The sequence below is a fragment of the Epinephelus fuscoguttatus genome, linkage group LG9, assembly GCF_011397635.1.
Source record: "Epinephelus fuscoguttatus linkage group LG9, E.fuscoguttatus.final_Chr_v1".
Classification (NCBI taxonomy): domain Eukaryota; kingdom Metazoa; phylum Chordata; class Actinopteri; order Perciformes; family Serranidae; genus Epinephelus; species Epinephelus fuscoguttatus.
In genome coordinates this window covers 8,964,419-8,981,747 of record NC_064760.1, presented here as the reverse complement: position 1 = coordinate 8,981,747, position 17,329 = coordinate 8,964,419, and the positions used below count along the sequence as shown (strand labels likewise).

The 17,329-nt window shown below is 39.6% G+C and overlaps 1 protein-coding gene, 1 long non-coding RNA gene and 1 pseudogene across 2 annotated transcripts; 1 reads left to right on the top strand and 2 right to left on the bottom strand.

Moving 5' to 3' along the window:
- Nucleotides 1–5: 5 nt before the first annotated feature.
- On the bottom strand, nt 6–2,507 carry LOC125894287 (uncharacterized). The gene is made up of 2 exons (XR_007450049.1): nt 2,368–2,507; nt 6–1,027 (listed from the first exon to the last, which is right to left on the bottom strand). It is a non-coding gene; the product is annotated as an uncharacterized LOC125894287 (long non-coding RNA).
- A 1,707-nt stretch (nt 2,508–4,214) lies between these two features.
- On the top strand, nt 4,215–6,196 carry LOC125894285 (piggyBac transposable element-derived protein 4-like; annotated as a pseudogene).
- Nucleotides 6,197–8,262: 2,066 nt separating this feature from the next.
- tmem33 (transmembrane protein 33) lies at nt 8,263–17,037 on the bottom strand. Its single transcript, XM_049586237.1, has 8 exons — nt 16,959–17,037; nt 14,774–14,841; nt 12,658–12,752; nt 12,359–12,546; nt 12,038–12,105; nt 11,572–11,705; nt 10,935–11,018; nt 8,263–9,241 (listed from the first exon to the last, which is right to left on the bottom strand). Exons 2-8 carry the CDS (start codon nt 14,819–14,821, stop codon nt 9,112–9,114), a joined length of 747 nt encoding a protein of 248 aa, XP_049442194.1. The 5' UTR covers nt 14,822–14,841; nt 16,959–17,037; the 3' UTR covers nt 8,263–9,111.
- Nucleotides 17,038–17,329: the final 292 nt, after the last annotated feature.

Below are 17,329 nucleotides of genomic sequence, written 5' to 3'. Positions count from 1 at the left end.
CCACATTCCTGTTCTTTAATATTTTATTGGTTTCATTAAGAGATCATTTTATTCTTGTCATAAAAATGTGGTTTGTCTGGAGGCAAATAAACACATTAAACATGGCAGGAAAAAAAATCAGAGCATGCATCAAGCAAGAAAAACTACATCGCAACAAATAAATGAGGCCAAATTCAAAACAGCTTTCAAACTGAGAAACAAGGTGAGGGTGCATTCAGAAACGTGACAGGCATTGTGCAACTCATTTCAAATATGAATTCTACAGCAAAATGTCTGGTACCTTAAAATAGTCTATAAAATACAGCAGATTTCTTGTTTCTCATTTCAACACCCATTTTGACATCATACCTACATAGACTTTGCAAGTTGTTAAAAGAACGGGTTGATGGCATTGATAGATACATTTAAAGTTAGGCATTTAGACAAATAAGAGCATCAGATGTGTCGAACATAAAAAATAAATTGGACCACGTAGAAACTGTGAACAAACCCCATCCTCCATCCACCCAAGCACAACATGATCATTAAAAAAAAGAATATTATTAATCATGTATAAGCAGATTTTAATTTAAGTTACTAATCTCAAAATGTTAATGTTTCATCACAGAATAAGAGATTTTCATGAATAAATAAGGACATATGAGGAAAAAATAATAACAGCCGATACATACAGATCACAGTTGATGTCTACTGTGCTGCGTTCAGTGAACGGGACAAAGTGAGGGGTGTCCACCGCTTCACATTAAGAAGATGGGAAAACAAATATCACCATGAGACTTCAGTGCATTACTGGCTGCTCTTCACCTGTACTCAAACATACGGAGAAGCCGGAGCACAGGCTGTAAAGCTGACATTCAATAAACAGTTCCTTCGGTTGATGGCAATATCTGTCCCCATCAAAGTTTGAGTCACATCCTAAATGGTGGAAAAAACAAAACATAAAGAAAACAAATCTTTCAGGTAGTGTGATCAGACACCTGTGGGGGCGAGGCGGCTGATGAAGGCGATACTGCTGAGGCACATCTTCCTGAAGGATGCAATGAAAGTTTCATTCAAATTGACCAGTAGGGGGCACCACAAATACAAAAAATGGGCATGCAAGAACACAATCAGACTAAAAATCAGAAATTGATTATCCAATCAAAACAAAACTTGCAGAGTATATTAAATAATGATTATGAAACACACGTATTATTCTAAAATAGGTCAATAGGAGGGGGCGCCACAAGTGCAAAACAAAATTCAGCCATAAATCAATGTAGGTTTTTTCAAACATCACCAAACTTGGTGGACTCTTTTAATTAAGCCACTAAAGCATGTCCCCAAAATGTTTCTGCAGTTGACCATTAGGGAGCAACAGTGCTTCCAAAGTAGAGCGTGGCCCAGTAAAGATTTGGACATTAACGAATGAGAATCTCTCTGATTGTCATAAAACCTGTTGGTAACCTTTAAGGCAGGCAACCTGAACTGTCAAAGTTCTTTATTCTACTTAGCTCTAAAGTTTTACACGTCCATGCTGGCTTGAACCCCGGTACTGCCGCTATGCTATATTTTCTAGTTTTTCTAGTTAAGTTTATTTGATGTGAACATCACAGTCACATTAGAGTTGTACATTTATGCACAAGAAATTTTAAATTAAAACATTAGAAAGAAAATGCATCCACAAGTACACACATAAAACACCAGCAAATCCATACACAAAATACTTCCACATATACCACAATTCATCTGCAAAGACACATCCACAAATAAACACAAAACCTATCCCCAAATCCATACACAGAAGTACATCCACACACACACACAGAGAAAACTGGCTGTCCAAATTAGGTTTTGCATAATGCAATGTGACAGTTACAGTCTGTTGAAATCAGCGTGTTGACTCTAGTAGTGTGCTGGTGTCTTGTAACATATTAAACAGTGAGGGAGAATGGCCATGTGAGCATTTAAAAATAAGCTTAGAGTTAGAATACCTTATAAGGCTTTCAAAAATTAACATAATGTGTTTGTTCAAGATGTGACAATGGGGCCATCTCATTGTTTCTTGTCCATAATATTTACTGTCTGGTTATACAATGACGTGATGGGTTTAATAGCTGATTGAGGGGCTTGTGACCAGGTAGAGATGCATTATAAGAGTATCTATAGAATTCATATCTAGCCTTTACTGTTTGTTATCAAGGCTATCTTACGACTAGCGTATGTACGTTACTCACCTGCTCTTTGCACTTCTGGTTAGATGCTAAACTGTACTCAGTGTCATGGCAATCACACTGAATCTGATTTAACTGTATTATAACAACAATTGACAGTCAAAATTCAATGTCAGAATTAAAGACATAAAAGAGCATCATAAACCAAACACACCACCGTCTGTACTTGGTGTTACTTGAATATAATCCACTCGATTAAGATGGATCTCCATCGTCTGTCTTCACTGGGTGTCTTCTCTTAGAGGAGGAAAGTATGGAGCAGTTCCTCCACGTAGGTTATCAGGTCAAAAAACTACAGGGTCATTAGTTACAGTCCACTTTCTGCTGTTCACAACTTTCCATCCGATTTAAAGGCGACAATAAAGGCGAAGAGAGACTAAAGCAATGAGATTAGCTCTATGTGCTAACGTTAGCTAGCAAGCTAATTGGCTAACACGATTTATTCGCAGGCCAAATGTCTTCTTCGCTTTAACAAAGCTACAGAGCGACGTCAAAACACCGGAAGTGAGTATCCGTCTGTTTATGTTGTGAAACCGGAATTAAAAACTATTTTAATAACGCGAATATTAGTGAACGTTAGGCAAGGTCTCTGAAACACTCAGCGACAGATGAACGCAGTACCCGTTGTCGTTGGCAACGCTGCAGCCGCAACAAGCTGTGATGCCATTGGATGAGACTGACTGTGGACATTTAAGCCGTGTCCTGACTGGTTAGCTCGGAAGGACGCTGCCACCGTGTTCATGTAGTGTCAGAATTGACGGAAAAAAGTTTTGTCAGCCTTGACAGTTAATTCTGTCAAATTTGGTGTTTGTGATAAAAACAAGAAACTTGGACTGTATTCACAATGTTGTCTTGATCTTGGGGAAGATTTTCTCACACATGAACGCAGATACTACGACTAAACCAAGGAAGCGTTTTTATTGTATAGTTGCCTTGAACTAAGCCCAGTTTGAACGACTGGAAGAATGAGTTAAAGTTCTTGAGTATATCAGTATACTTCTTAAAGACACAAAACGTGTCTTCAGGTAAACATATTTGAGACATTTGAGATATGTATATATGTATGTCTATATAAGTACTGTATACAGCCTATATATTATTCTATTTTGTTGACTAATTTAACTACCTATTTTACTGTACTGACTAATGTTGTTTTTCATGGAGTTCCATGCATTTATTAATTTCATTCACTGTCCTTTAATTGTAATAGTACGTTGGCAACACGTCAGATATCATGCCAATGAAGCCCATTGAATTGAATTGAAATCTCTCATTGTTTTCATTAGTCCACCATACACCAGTATGTGTAACCTTCCTGTTGACCTTTGTCAAATTTGACACGTTTCCATAAGTTTTTATATGAGAAAGCTTTTTTCTTCCATCTGCTTGCCCCAAACAACATGGATGGTTCCACACTACACTCTTTGCATATAAAATTCAGTATTTCATCAATTAACCAACAATGTGTTGGTTTATGCATCATCATCCTTCATCCAATTATTTCTGTAGGCCTATATCATAAGCTGTCAGGGGCTATAGAGACAGACACCATTCATGCTTCACACCTATGGGCAGTTTAGAGTCACCAGTTAACCTAACCTGCAGGTCTTTGGACTCCTGGGAAAAGAAACCCCCACAGAGAACATGCGGCACGGGGCTCGACTGCTTAACAGTACAAGCCAATGGAAAAATCCCACCAGGGGAAAGCATTGTTTTTCCTCCAGGTGGACGTGACGTCACGGGAGCTTCCCTTTAGGATAATCCTCACGATCCTGCTCGGTAAATTTCATATATACCAAATCACCCCATATTTAAATGCTTTTTGATAGATTGATAGATGGTTTTTTTTTTTTATTTTAAATTGCTGTCTGTTTTGTTTTGAACATTATTTTTGGTCCTTAACTTTCAATCTCAGTCTGACTGTTTTTCTTTTACAACTTCCGGTTTCTATCCATCCGATCCTATGTCCTATACGTGTGTTCAATAAAGTTGGGAGAAAAAACCTCTGGCTTCCTGTAGCCAGGCTCTTCCTCAGCTTTCGCGGCATATTTTAAAGTCCATTTGCATTTATCATCATCGTGCAGAAAAGCCAGCACAATGGAGGAGTACGACACTGCAACAGATTCTCTTGAATTGATCTGGAATCTCGCTGAGGAAGAGTGTAATCAGAAGGAGTCTGCAGAAATAGACGAAGAGGTGTCGGAGGAAGAGGACTACACCGAGCAAGATCTGGATTACGCGTCCACCGATGAAGAGGAGGACTCGAGCGATGAAGATATAAGAGAGAAACCTGCGAATGATAACTTTAAATCAAAGGATGGAAACATGGAGTGGTCTGCAGAGCCTCCCATTGTTAAACGGCGGATGCACAGAGCAGAGAGACTAAGAGGTCAGCCAGGTCCGACACTTTATGCAATGTCACGTGTCGACACAATAAAGTCCGTATTTGAGCTGTTTATAACACCGTCCATTGAAAATATCGTGCTGGACATGACCAACCTGAGGGGCGACGTGTGTTTGGCACCAAGTGGACTGACCTGGACCGAGTAGACCTGCAGGCATACTTCGGTTTGTTGATTCTTGCTGGTGTGTACAGATCCTGTAAAGAAGTTTCGGCCAGTTTGTGGGATGCCCAGCATGGCAGAGCAATTTTTCGTGCAACCATGCCACTCAAGATGTTTTACGCGATCTCAAGAGTGATTCGGTTTGATAATCGGGAGACAAGGAAAGCACGCCGTGGATGGGACAAACTTGCAGCCATTAGAGATGTGTGGGACAAGTGGGTGTGTCGCCTGCAGCTGATGTACAATGCAGGCGCTGATGTGACCGTGGACGAGCGCCTGGTGTCCTTCAGAGGCTGCTGTGCCTTCAAGCAATACATTCCGAACAAACCAGGCAAGTATGGCATAAAGATCTGGGCAGCATGTGATGCCAGGAGCAGCTACGCCTTGAACATGCAGGTATACACTGGCAAACCTGCTGATGGACAACCAGAGAAGAATCAGGGCATGCGTGTGGTGCTGGAGATGACAGAAGGTCTCCAGGGACGAAACATCACATGTGACAACTTCTTTACCTCGTATGCGCTCGGCCAGAACCTCCTGAAGAGAAAGATGACCATGGTGGGAACTGTGAGGAAGGCCAAGGCTGAGCCTCCCATGGCACTGCTGGTGACGAAAGGCAGGACTCGGTTCTCTTCCAGGTTTGCCTTCACTGACACACATGCTCTTGTGTCCTACTTTCCCAAGAGGTCTAGGAATGTGCTTCTGATGAGCACCCTTCACAAGGACGCAGCTGTCAGCAACAGGGAGGACAAGAAACCCCACATTATCCTGGACTATAACAAGAACAAAGGAGGAGTCGACAATCTCGACAAGGTATTGCACTTATTTTTCATGCAACATTTACTGTCATTTATGCAACATTATCAATTTTCTAATGATTTATTGATTTGTTTGCAGGTTACCGCTGTGTACAGCTGTAAAAGGATGACAGCCCGTTGGCCCCTGGTGGTCTTCTACAACATTCTCGATGTGACTGCCTACAACTCCTTCGTACTGTGGACAGAGATCAACCCAACATGGTACCCGGGGAAGCCTCAGAAGAGGAGGCTGTTTCTCGAGGTGCTCGGGAGAGAACTGGTGGAGCCTCTCATAAAACGACGCCAGGTTCTTCCCCGCACCCCAGCCTCTGCCAGCGTGGTTTTGGCTGTCCAGCGGCGTGTATCCTCTACCTCTGCAGGAGCTTCCCCCAGCCCCAGCCCCACCAAGGCTGCCCGCCCCAGCCCCATCAAAGCTCCTTCTCCCAGCCCATCGGCCAAAAGGAAGAGGTGCCGATTCTGCCCCTCCAAGAAAGACAACAAAACGACCATCACATGCCAAAAATGCTGTGTGCATATTTGCAAAAAACACACCATTACACTCTGCCACTTTTGCAGATGAAGGCATACTCACACACACACACACACACACATACACACACAGACACACGTTTTTCTATGCTTTTGTATTCTGTGTTTAGTTTTTTTTGTCTTCGTTAAAGTTAAAGCAAAAAGTTTAACCAAATCTTTTAGTTCAGAGATAAATGTTGTCTGTGCTTTGTAAAAGAAAAAAAGTTCCTCTTTTTTTTGCATTCTGTTGTTTCTAAATAAAGTTCCATCATTAAACTCTGACCTGTGGATGTCCTGGCTAATACCTGACGTATGTGATAATGTCTGCTTATTTCACTCTGAGTGGTAGAAATTCATGTAAACGAGGTTTATTACACATTAAATTTAAAAAACAGTGTTTGGAAGAAGCTGGCTAAAAAGATGCAACACATAACAACTGGGCGATAATTCATACTTAATGCTTTATAAAAAAAATCTAACCAGGGATGACAACTGGCCGCAAAAACAGTATCCTGACTAAGATTACCAGTCTGTGATAATCCACCAACATGTGTTCCTCCAGCGACAGTCAAAATAATTCAAAATTTCTGCCTTTTTTAAATTAAAAAATAGGTATAATTTAATAGCAATGAGGTTTATTGACCATGAAATCCAAAAACAGGAGTAAAACTTGTGGTAATGTGTTGAAATTAAGTCGACTAACAAAGTGAAACACATAAATGGATGATAATTTATTCTTTATGCTTTATAAACAGTCAACATAGTTAAAGATGTTGTTGCACTGGATTTCATTAACAGGTGCTTTTAATTGTCCGTCCTCCCAACTCAAATACATGAGAAAGACCTCTGATTAAAATGCAGTCCAGTACGACACAACCATTAACTGATCTCAGAGCTAAAACAAATCTAATTTAAACCTCGACAGTGGCACATCTGGGCATTCTGGGCATCATATAAGTGGACTTGTATCAGATTGTACTTAGTATTAGATCTACCTATACATGCGTATTGGAATTTGTTCTCAGTGGTACACTAACAGTGCCAGCCACAGGGTCCAGATTTCTCCTTAGTCATTAGTTCAAGGTCCCACAGTGTAATACATTCAGCGTCATACTTGCGTTTGGCCATATTGTCAAGATAGTTTGCTGTCTCTGTCAAGTAGCTTTCTGTTAGTTACTCACTCTACAGCAAGAAATTGCATGTCAAAATAAAAGCTCTGTGCTGGAAATTTACTGTACTTAAAAATAAAGTGTGTTTTTTACAAACTTGACATGTTTGTGAGTCACTTGCGGTCCATTCAGAGTGGACCTGTGACCCACTTTTGGACCATGACCCACCTGTTGGGAACCACTGCAAAATGCCAAAACTTTTCCATGTCTTTTCATGGACCCATAATAGGGAATTTTGTTTCTTGCCACACTTGGCCGGCGTGTTTCAAACATCTCAGATTCAAACTCTATTCAAGCATAACATCAGTTCGCTAGAGAAACAGATAGGGGGGAGAATATATAGAAACATTTGTGATGGTAATCAAAACATCAACGCATATTAGAGTTGTGCCACATTTTCAGCTCCAGAAAATACATTTGCTGTTATGTTACATTAGGTAAAATGTTATCCACAGAAGATTACTGTAATCATTTCATTAAACAAAACAAATTTTCATGACTTTTCCCAGAAATTTCAATTATTTTTACTGATTCCATGACTTTTCCAGGTTGTCCATGACCACAAGAACCCTAAGCCTTAAAGTTAAAAAGAGAAAGGAAAGAAAGAAAAGCTTTTGACTTAATAAATCTATCAGCTGATGAAGACAACTGAGTTGGATTCTGGTAACAACAATTTAAGTTGTAGTACATTTTTTGGGTAAGACTTTGAAGTTAAAGAGTAAACCTCGCCTCTCAGTAGATATCTTGGTCGAAACACTAACTGTTTGTCAGCATAGAAATTAATGTAATTCATATCTATGGATGGCCAAATGTGTTTCATTACTTTACAATGTGTTGAGATCAACTACAGCAATTGAACAAATTATATCCACAAACCACATTCCTGTTCTTTAATATTTTATTGGTTTCATTAAGAGATCATTTTATTCTTGTCATAAAATGTGGTTTGTCTGGAGGCAAATAAACACATTAAACATGGCAGGAAAAAATCAGAGCATGCATCAAGCAAGAAAACTACATCGCAACAAATAAATGAGGCCAAATTCAAAACAGCTTTCAAACTGAGAAACAAGGTGAGGGTGCATTCAGAAACGTGACAGGCATTGTGCAACTCATTTCAAATATGAATTCTACAGCAAAATGTCTGGTACCTTAAAATAGTCTATAAAATACAGCAGATTTCTTGTTTCTCATTTCAACACCCATTTTGACATCATACCTACATAGACTTTGCAAGTTGTTAAAAGAAAGGGTCGATGGCATTGATAGATACATTTAAAGTTAGGCATTTAGACAAATAAGAGCATCAGATGTGTCGAACATAAAAAATAAATTGGACCACGTAGAAACTGCGAACAAACCCCATCCTCCATCCACCCAAGCACAACATGATCATTAAAAAAAAGAATATTATTAATCATGTATAAGCAGATTTTAATTCAAGTTACTAATCTCAAAATGTTAATGTTTCATCACAGAATAAGAGATTTTCATGAATAAATAAGGACATATGAGGAAAAAATAATAACAGCCGATACATACAGATCACAGTTGATGTCTACTGTGCTGCATTCAGTGAACGGGACAAAGTGAGGGGTGTCCACCGCTTCACATTAAGAAGATGGGAAAACAAATATCACCATGAGACTTCAGTGCATTACTGGCTGCTCTTCACCTGTACTCAAACATACGGAGAAGCCGGAGCACAGGCTGAAAAGTTGACATTCAAAAAACAGTTCCTTCGGTTGATGGCAATGTCTGTCCCCATCAAAGTTTAAGTCACATCCTAAATGGTGGAAAAAACAAAACATAAAGAAAACAAATCTTTCATGTAGTGTGATCAGACACCTGTGGGGGCGAGGCGGCTGATGAAGGCGATACTGCTGAGGCACATCTTCCTGAAGAAGGCGGGGCAGGCGGGCTTCATGATGAAGTGCTCCAGAAGAATCCGCAGCTCTGTGAACAAGGTGCTGGGGTGGAAACAGATTTGTTTAATATTCAACTCTGACAGCTCGGTTAAATATATATATTTTTAAATGTTTCTGTATTTCTAAATAGCAGACCACTGCATTAAATCAGATTTTATTTACTGGAATCAACAAGTTCTTACATTTATTCATTTTTATCAAATTACTGTCAGCAGGAAGATCTTTGAACTGCAAAATTAGTATTTCCTGTCAGAGTGCACTGACCAGCTGAAGCAGCTTTACTGCAATGTGTTTATTATGCTAGATGACACTATAGTAGTATGTTTCTGCACACATAGACAACACCTGTAGTAGAGCCTGACTAATACTGGATTTGACGGATGAAAAATTAACAGTGCACTCTGACGTGTCACTTGTGGTCCATTCCCTGGCGATCTCCCTCCAGGGAGCTGCCACCCTACTTGGGTTTTGTAGTGAAATAAGAAGATATCATAGAGATAATTCCTAATTTCAACCCCATCAATCAGGTGTTCCTCCTCCACTCAAAGGGAGCGAAAGGAATGTATAGAAACATGGCATCCAACAAAAGCTCAGCTCAAAATGGCACACTGTGTCGCTCACAGCACGTTAGGACACCTTTCATTGGCTTCAAATCCAAAATGTTGCCATACTGGTGCAGTTGTAGTTTTCTTGAGAGACTAGCTCTGCCATGTCGCATCTTGTCACACTGTACTCTTTATTCCAGGGCTGGTTGACCTTCTTTGACCTCTCGTAGACTCAGTCACTGGTATTTTCTCATTTATAAAGCCATACTGAGTAAACTCCCTTCGTACATTTGTACTTTGATTGAATAGAGATCTGACTGTAGCTACAGTCTGCGATCTCAAGATTTAGTTTTGTTGTCTGTTCCTGGTGCTCGGACTGAGCTGGGAAAGAAAGCTTTCATGTTCTCTGCTCCTCTCCACTCAAAGAATTGAAACTACATGAGTTGGTCTCTCTGCCTGATTTTAAAGCTCTCATAAGCACAAGGATGAATGGGTCGGTTAGTTCTTGTCATTGTGCGTAAGTGTCTTAATATTTCTACATCTTACTGTGTATATTTTATGTTTTTTTATTGTGTGGTTGTTTGGCTGTAATGTCTTGTGTGCTGCTGTCTTGGCCAGGTTTCCTTTGTAAAAGAGATCATTGATCTCAGTGGGACTTAACAGATTAAGTAAAATAATATTGCCACCCAAAAAAAACGTTCTATCTTAACGTTCCAGAAAACAAACACAACATGCACCGCTCCTCCCCCTTCCACCTCTACTGAAATTTAGACACTGTCAGCACAGGTTGCTGATGTAAGCTACATCTCTATATGCCAGGATGTGTCACAGTGACAAATACCGGTTCAGCCGGTGTGTATAAAATGAACCCGGGGTAAGCTACTGGACCAGACCTGAGTGGCAAAACTGGAAATTGACCACACTCTACAGGTAGAGACATTTCCACAGCTAAAAACTTGACCTACTTTTTGGTGTTTTAATTTTGGTTTGCAATAAAATAATCTAACATCAATTTTTCATGCAAACGATGAATATTCAAGGTATGCAGCACTGAAAACCGTTGAGAATTACACAGAATGTTTCATGATTTCTCCCCCACTGCTCCTGCAGTCATGACTCGCTTGTTGTATTTTTATCATTTGCAGAAATCCATGTGCTTTGTGACAATATTGTATTATTCAACATCTCACCGGCAGTATGGGTTTCTTCTGGATGTGTAGCGCAGGGTGAGGAATCGGTAGTAAATGAAAGGCAGCAGCAAGCTCCCCTGGCCACTGTGAAAAAGAAAGTGAAAACTGACATTAACGACACTAATAATAAACATTATTTGTTCAGCACTTTTATAAATGTTCATATAACAAGCAAATAGAACACCTTCATAATCTAATGCGATCCAATACAACGACTACCTGGGCTCTTCGCACCTGTAGATTGCCTTGAAAAATCTGCATATGCAAAAATGAGCCAGACAACTGCTGAAGCTGACACGCACTGGTAGTGACAACATAATTCAAAAGACTGATTTCTGTGGTTGGTTTGGTAACTGGGATTTACAGGATGACATTTACGTGTACCTTTAGGAAGAAATCTGGAAGGCAAATTCAGTGTGACCTTAAAAGTATCTGACAACAGGGAAAACCGGTTTGTTCTGTTGTGCATAATATTTCATATAGTATTTTTGGCAACAACAGATAAACTGTTAGCTGCATTAGAAAATACTGTCCAAGAACAAGATCAGTGCCTCCGTCACAATTGATCATGTAAGATCATCTGCAATGTCTTTTTATAATAAAAAAGACAGAAATACTTTTTACATGTGCACTTTACCTGAAGAGCATAAAAACAGTGGCCGGCATTAAGAAGATTTCATTGCAGGCGATAAACTTCAGGATGTTCTGCTGATTGGATGTAAGTTTCTCCAGGAGGTTTCTGATGAACATCATGCTGCTGGGGCCCACAGACTGCAGAGACAGATTACAACATCAGAAGCTGACAACAAAGCTGCAGTGAGTCAAAGTTTTCAGTGAGGCACAGAGCTCACAGCAAACACTGATACATGAAAGAAAATGTAAAAATAATCACATATTATCAATCATCAGCTTTATTAGATTCTAAAGTTGAATTTGGGTCTCTCTGCAATGGCTGGTTAATTGAGTAGATAATTAAAATACCATTTGGCTGCTGGTAATTTTCCACCTGGGGGTTAAATAATGTTCGGCAAAAGGCCTTCTGTCATACGTTTTTAACTAACGGCATTACAAGTCACAGCAGGTGGCTGCTGCCTCGTACTCACATCAAGGACTTTCTTTGTGTACGTAGTTGCATGAAGCAAAGAGAAGAGGAAGACTGGGAAGATGCTCACTGGAGACAAGTGTTAAGGACCAACATGAGGAGACAGAGAATAAACCTCACACAATGATTTAGTGCTGTTATTAGAGTCGCATCATTTTTTGATAATTATGTTTTAATGACTGAAATCATGGGCTCATCATGGGACTAATCAGAACCACTGAAGTGTACCCATGTTCCAAAACAAATGTGTGACTTTAATATTTCAACCAGATAAACAGCTCGATCTATTTGTCTTTCCTCATATATGAAGGTGAAAGGATACTTGTGATGGGGTAGGAGTTGACCAGGATGAGTGAGTAGAGCAGGTAATGGCAGCTGTCCTCCTGAAGAGCCTGGGCCAGGAAAGCTCTGCTCAGCTGAAAGCGTGGAAGCCTTTGATGCAAGCGAAGGGCACTGGTGAGGGCGTTCGCTAACAAGGCTCGCTGATAGAAGTTGGCTGCTGCATAGGGTCTGAAACACACAAGCAGTCAAAGATATTCTGACATCTGTTCAGGCTGGGAGAAAAGAGAGCATGGTGAAATCAGTGTGTTGATGATGTGCACTGTCACCGAGTGAACTCACCCTAAAATTGGTAGAATAAACATTATGGAGCAGTAGACGGTGAACAGTCGTGAAAGCCACATTGCGGTTTCCAGCTTGTTACTCATTAAAAATTGCTGTGGAAGAGAAAAAGTTACATTCAAGAATTTGGGGTTAATAAAAGTTAAAGGAAAGCCGTCCCATCACTGTGAGGCAAAGTCACAAACTTTGAGGCAAAGTGCTAAGACACAACCATGACAGGATGGTTCTCATGTATACTGACAACTGACAAGGCTCAGACCTCTTCATTTGAATTTCTCAACAGTCAGCATAAAAACAATTTAATTAAATTTAGCAGTTATTTTTTCCATTTTCTCTTCAACAGAAGACAGCTATGGAGTTTACTTTTATAGAAGACTAAGGTCCAGACACATGCTGTGTCTTTTACTGCCTGGAAAACGCGAGGTTGGGGGCTTCTCTTGTGACTACTCAGTGCCATCTTTCAAGGGTGCAGAGGCAGGTTGCGCCTGATGTTGCTAAGGTACCATAACCAACACTGAATCATAGCCTATTTACCAAAAATCCCAATTTTGGAGCTGACCTCCTTTCAGGCTTTGTTTTTTAAGTGTGCATTAGGCCTAAAATATTGTCTGCAGATAGGAGCACTGGGTAGCCCTGCACTGAAATGATCAACTTCTCCACTTTTACCACAGACTGATATTTATCAAAGAAAAGAGAGATGTCTGCTGGCTATGACTGGTTGTTCCTCGTCACGTGACATGCCCTGTGCATTGCTGTGTTACGGAAGTTGAACTTTATCTCAGGGTGCAGCCGTCATGCCCTTAAAATTAGGCACTTGGGAATGCTTGCACAGTGGCATTGCTCTTGCTTTTGTGTGCACCTTCTGCAGGTCTACATGGACAACAATAGTTTGGGGGCGCAAAAAATGCAGCATGTGTACCGCTCTAAGGAGAAAAGAAAATTATTCATATTACACAAGATGGCACCCTTGAATTTTTGCCATTCATGCTTGAAAAATACCTAAAGCCCAGTTCAGATCAAAGATGAGACAAAAATGTTTTAGAACGTTGCAGATAAAAGTTGCAGCGGTGTGAACTGGCTGTCTGAGCTCAACTCAAGCCGGCTGATGATGTCACCTGCAACTCAGCTGGGCAATTCGCTGGCAGCTGGTTTTAGAACATAAAGCACGTCACCTGTTTCAACAGCCAATTGGCTTGTAGTGAAGTCTGCTGGTCAAGTCAAAATGACCGCAGACAGCCTTGTTTGCTTGTTGCGGCAGGTGCTCGTCACTGCCGAGCCCTCTGTTTCCGTCCGCATGGTGTGCCGGTGTCAGACAGTGGGTTTCTGCTGCTGCTCGCTGTATGTGCTTATGCCCCCTAATACACACAGATTCTCATTAACTGATCAATTGGCGCTGCTTACTTATATTATTGTGGCGTATTTATTATGAATACAGTCCATCTGATGCTCGTTTTGTTTCATCACTACAAATGCAATTGTAGCCAGTATCTCACTATCACTATCCCCATTCATATCTTAAGAGCTACAAATTATATTCAGCCACAAAATAAACCTGAAAAGCTGGAAATCAGATCAGAAGCACAGAGAGTTGTTGCACTGGTTCTCTAGTTGCACTGGTGTGATCTGGCAGGTTTTTAGAACTTTGCAGAGCAGCGTGTTACAAGTAGTTGCCTGTTTCAACTTGTGTCATGGCAAATCTTTGGTCTGAACTGGGCCTTTTACAGTTAAGTGATTATTGAAATTCTAGCTGATATTTTTTCTGTCAGCTCACTCATCTTTCGGCTTTAACATGAATACCTCAGCAACACTGTACAATGCGACACAGATGCAGTGATAAAGGAGGACACAAACACCAAGAACACCTGCACAATATGCAGCCGTCCTGAAATAAATACTACCTCCAACAAACCCATGACGTTTAATTTATGACAAAACTTTCAGTTAAACTCTTAATACTGACGTTTCCACAAGGTTTGGATGACTCTGTAAAAAAGTTATGAGCTTCTTTTCCAATTACCTTCAAGGCCACAGAAGACATAATACGTATGTATACATGAAGAATAAGTAGAGTGCACTTTACAAGGTCAGAAACAGTTGGAAGATGTCACTGACTTACCGCAGGCCCTAGTTGGGGAGGAGGTCTTTGTTGAGTTGTATCAGCCATCTTTGGGAGTGTAGGTTGCTCTGTTGCGGAAGAAAGTTACACCATGAAGCAATACTGCCTAGTCATACCAGCAGAAGTCACAAGTTCAGCACTTACAAACCCCTCCTGTGGCTGCAGCTTAAGATTATTTTCTTTATTGACTAATCAGCTGATTATCTGACAGGAAATATTGAAAACCATAACTTCCTAAAGTCACATATTCCAATTCAGTAGTTGTGTAACAGTCAAAATCCATAAAGATACTTGATTGACTATATGACAAAGTAAAGCACAACTCCTCACATTTACTGGAACAAGATATTTGGCTTCTTACTTGAAAAATGTCTTAATTGTTAATCATCAAAATTTTGCCAACAGATTTTCTGTCAATAACAAACATCAATTTTTAATCATTGCTACGCTAATTTTCTTTTTAAGGGATTCCTATGGTACCTCACATACACGTATCGCTGGTGTTGCTTTATAGTATTAACATGATGCTAGCTTGTCACTAACGCAAGAGGTGAATCATTGTCATGTTTGGTTGAGTATTTCTATATAAATTACTTTCTGTTTCTGCTCCTTCATTACATTTCAGATGTGGTGGAGGAGTTGACACATTGCTAACTGCTAATTTTCAACTCTTGTCCCTAGCTGGGCTTTTACATGTAGACCTAAAATGTTATTAAAAATATACAGTTTATAACATCATACCACCACAATACACTATAAATAGAAGGCACAATAAACTACATAAACCACAATCCAGAGTACATATACCACAATGCATGCATCACAACATATCCCACAATACTTATGATAAAATACACACGCCACAATACACCAATAACTTACACTAATACCCCTTAAAAGTTCAATACACCTGTCTAAGAGCTTTAGGTGCTAAGTGCCTTAATAATTAAGACTTTTATGGACAAAACATCTGGACAATTTCTAAAAGATAATGCTTTGTTATGAATTAAATGTACGTACAGTTTATATAAGTAGACCTAAAAGTTGTGTCTACTGACAGAATATTAATTGTTTAAGTCATTTTTTCATGCACACAATAATCTGACTTAAGATTTGCTACTTTTCCTTTTAACAATTTTGATGTTTTCTGATTGTATTTTTTTTTTTTTTTTAAATCATTTTAAAGGTTTGAAGTGTTGGTTGGACAAAACAAACATTGTGAAGGTTTCACTTTGGGCACTGAGTAATTGTGATGACATCTCTCACAATGTTCAGAATTTTTCCAAACCAAATAATCATTTAATTTCTAAAAAATCATGCAGATTAAAATAAAAACAATTATTATCAAGGTAATAATGAGTTCCCTCTCAACCAACTATAACGTTAAAATCCTTCCTTCTTTAATGCATTAGTAATAATAATCTCAGGATATAATTCACAGTAGTATAACGGTCGCACGGATATTATGCTGGTACTTTAACTTTGCATTAAATTCTGTTTATGATTATACTTCTACACTTTTACTTAAGTTACATGTTCAATGCAATACATTTACTTGTCACACAGTATTTTTAACAGTGCAGTGTTAAGGCTAAGACTTCCTCCATCACCGGTTTCAAGCTACATTATGCTAGCTAACTGAGCTAAGCAAACCAGGAAGACACTGTGGTTTTTGACAGTGAAAAAATTACCTCAATAAGACAAACATTAACCGTTAACAGTTAAAGCAAAATAGGAACAAACGTTAATGAACTACTTTGTCTTTGTTTGGACCTCAGTGAAGATAAAACGCCATTCAGTGTTCACTAGCCCACCTAGCCTCAGCTAGTTTGGTTAACTAATGGCTACTTCATTGAATTAAACCAATGAAAACGGTAAAGACGTACGCGTTACTACTGATCAAAATTAATTAGTTCAGGTTTAAGTCTGTAAATAATCAGTAAAGATTTCTGTCGGTGATTTATTAATGCTAATATTAGCAGCAGGTGGCTCTAGAATGTTCTCCCTGTTGCCATCGTTACTAGCATGTGAGCTAAACCCTCCGCTACCGTTAGCTACATCGCTAGCTCGTGGATTTATGTTACCCTGGTTTACGCTGGCTAACGTTAGCTATTTAAACGAGCTCGTACAGATTTAACACTCCTGGTTGATACCATTTAAATAAGTAACAAAACACTCAGTTTACCAGTGTGACGGCGTCGAACAGGAACGTTGCGTGCTAACGTGAAAGTGACAGGCTGCCGGACACCACACTGAAATGAATGATCACCTGACCTTCTGAGACGACAAGGTAACGGACTCTCGCGAGATTTGAGAAGGAGCGTTAATGGATCACAGGCAACACTCCCCTCTAGTGGTAGAAAAAAGGCACTGCAACAAAGCCTGCTCATTGATTTTCTGTCCTCTGATTTCATTCAAGTTTCACTTTAGTTACAGTCATATGCACAGCGGTGAAAGAAGTAGACCTATTCACATCCTTTAGTCAGAATTGGAAGAAGTATTCCGATGTATAGTAGTAAAAAATCAGTGTAAAAATCCGCTGTTAAAGGTAAAAGT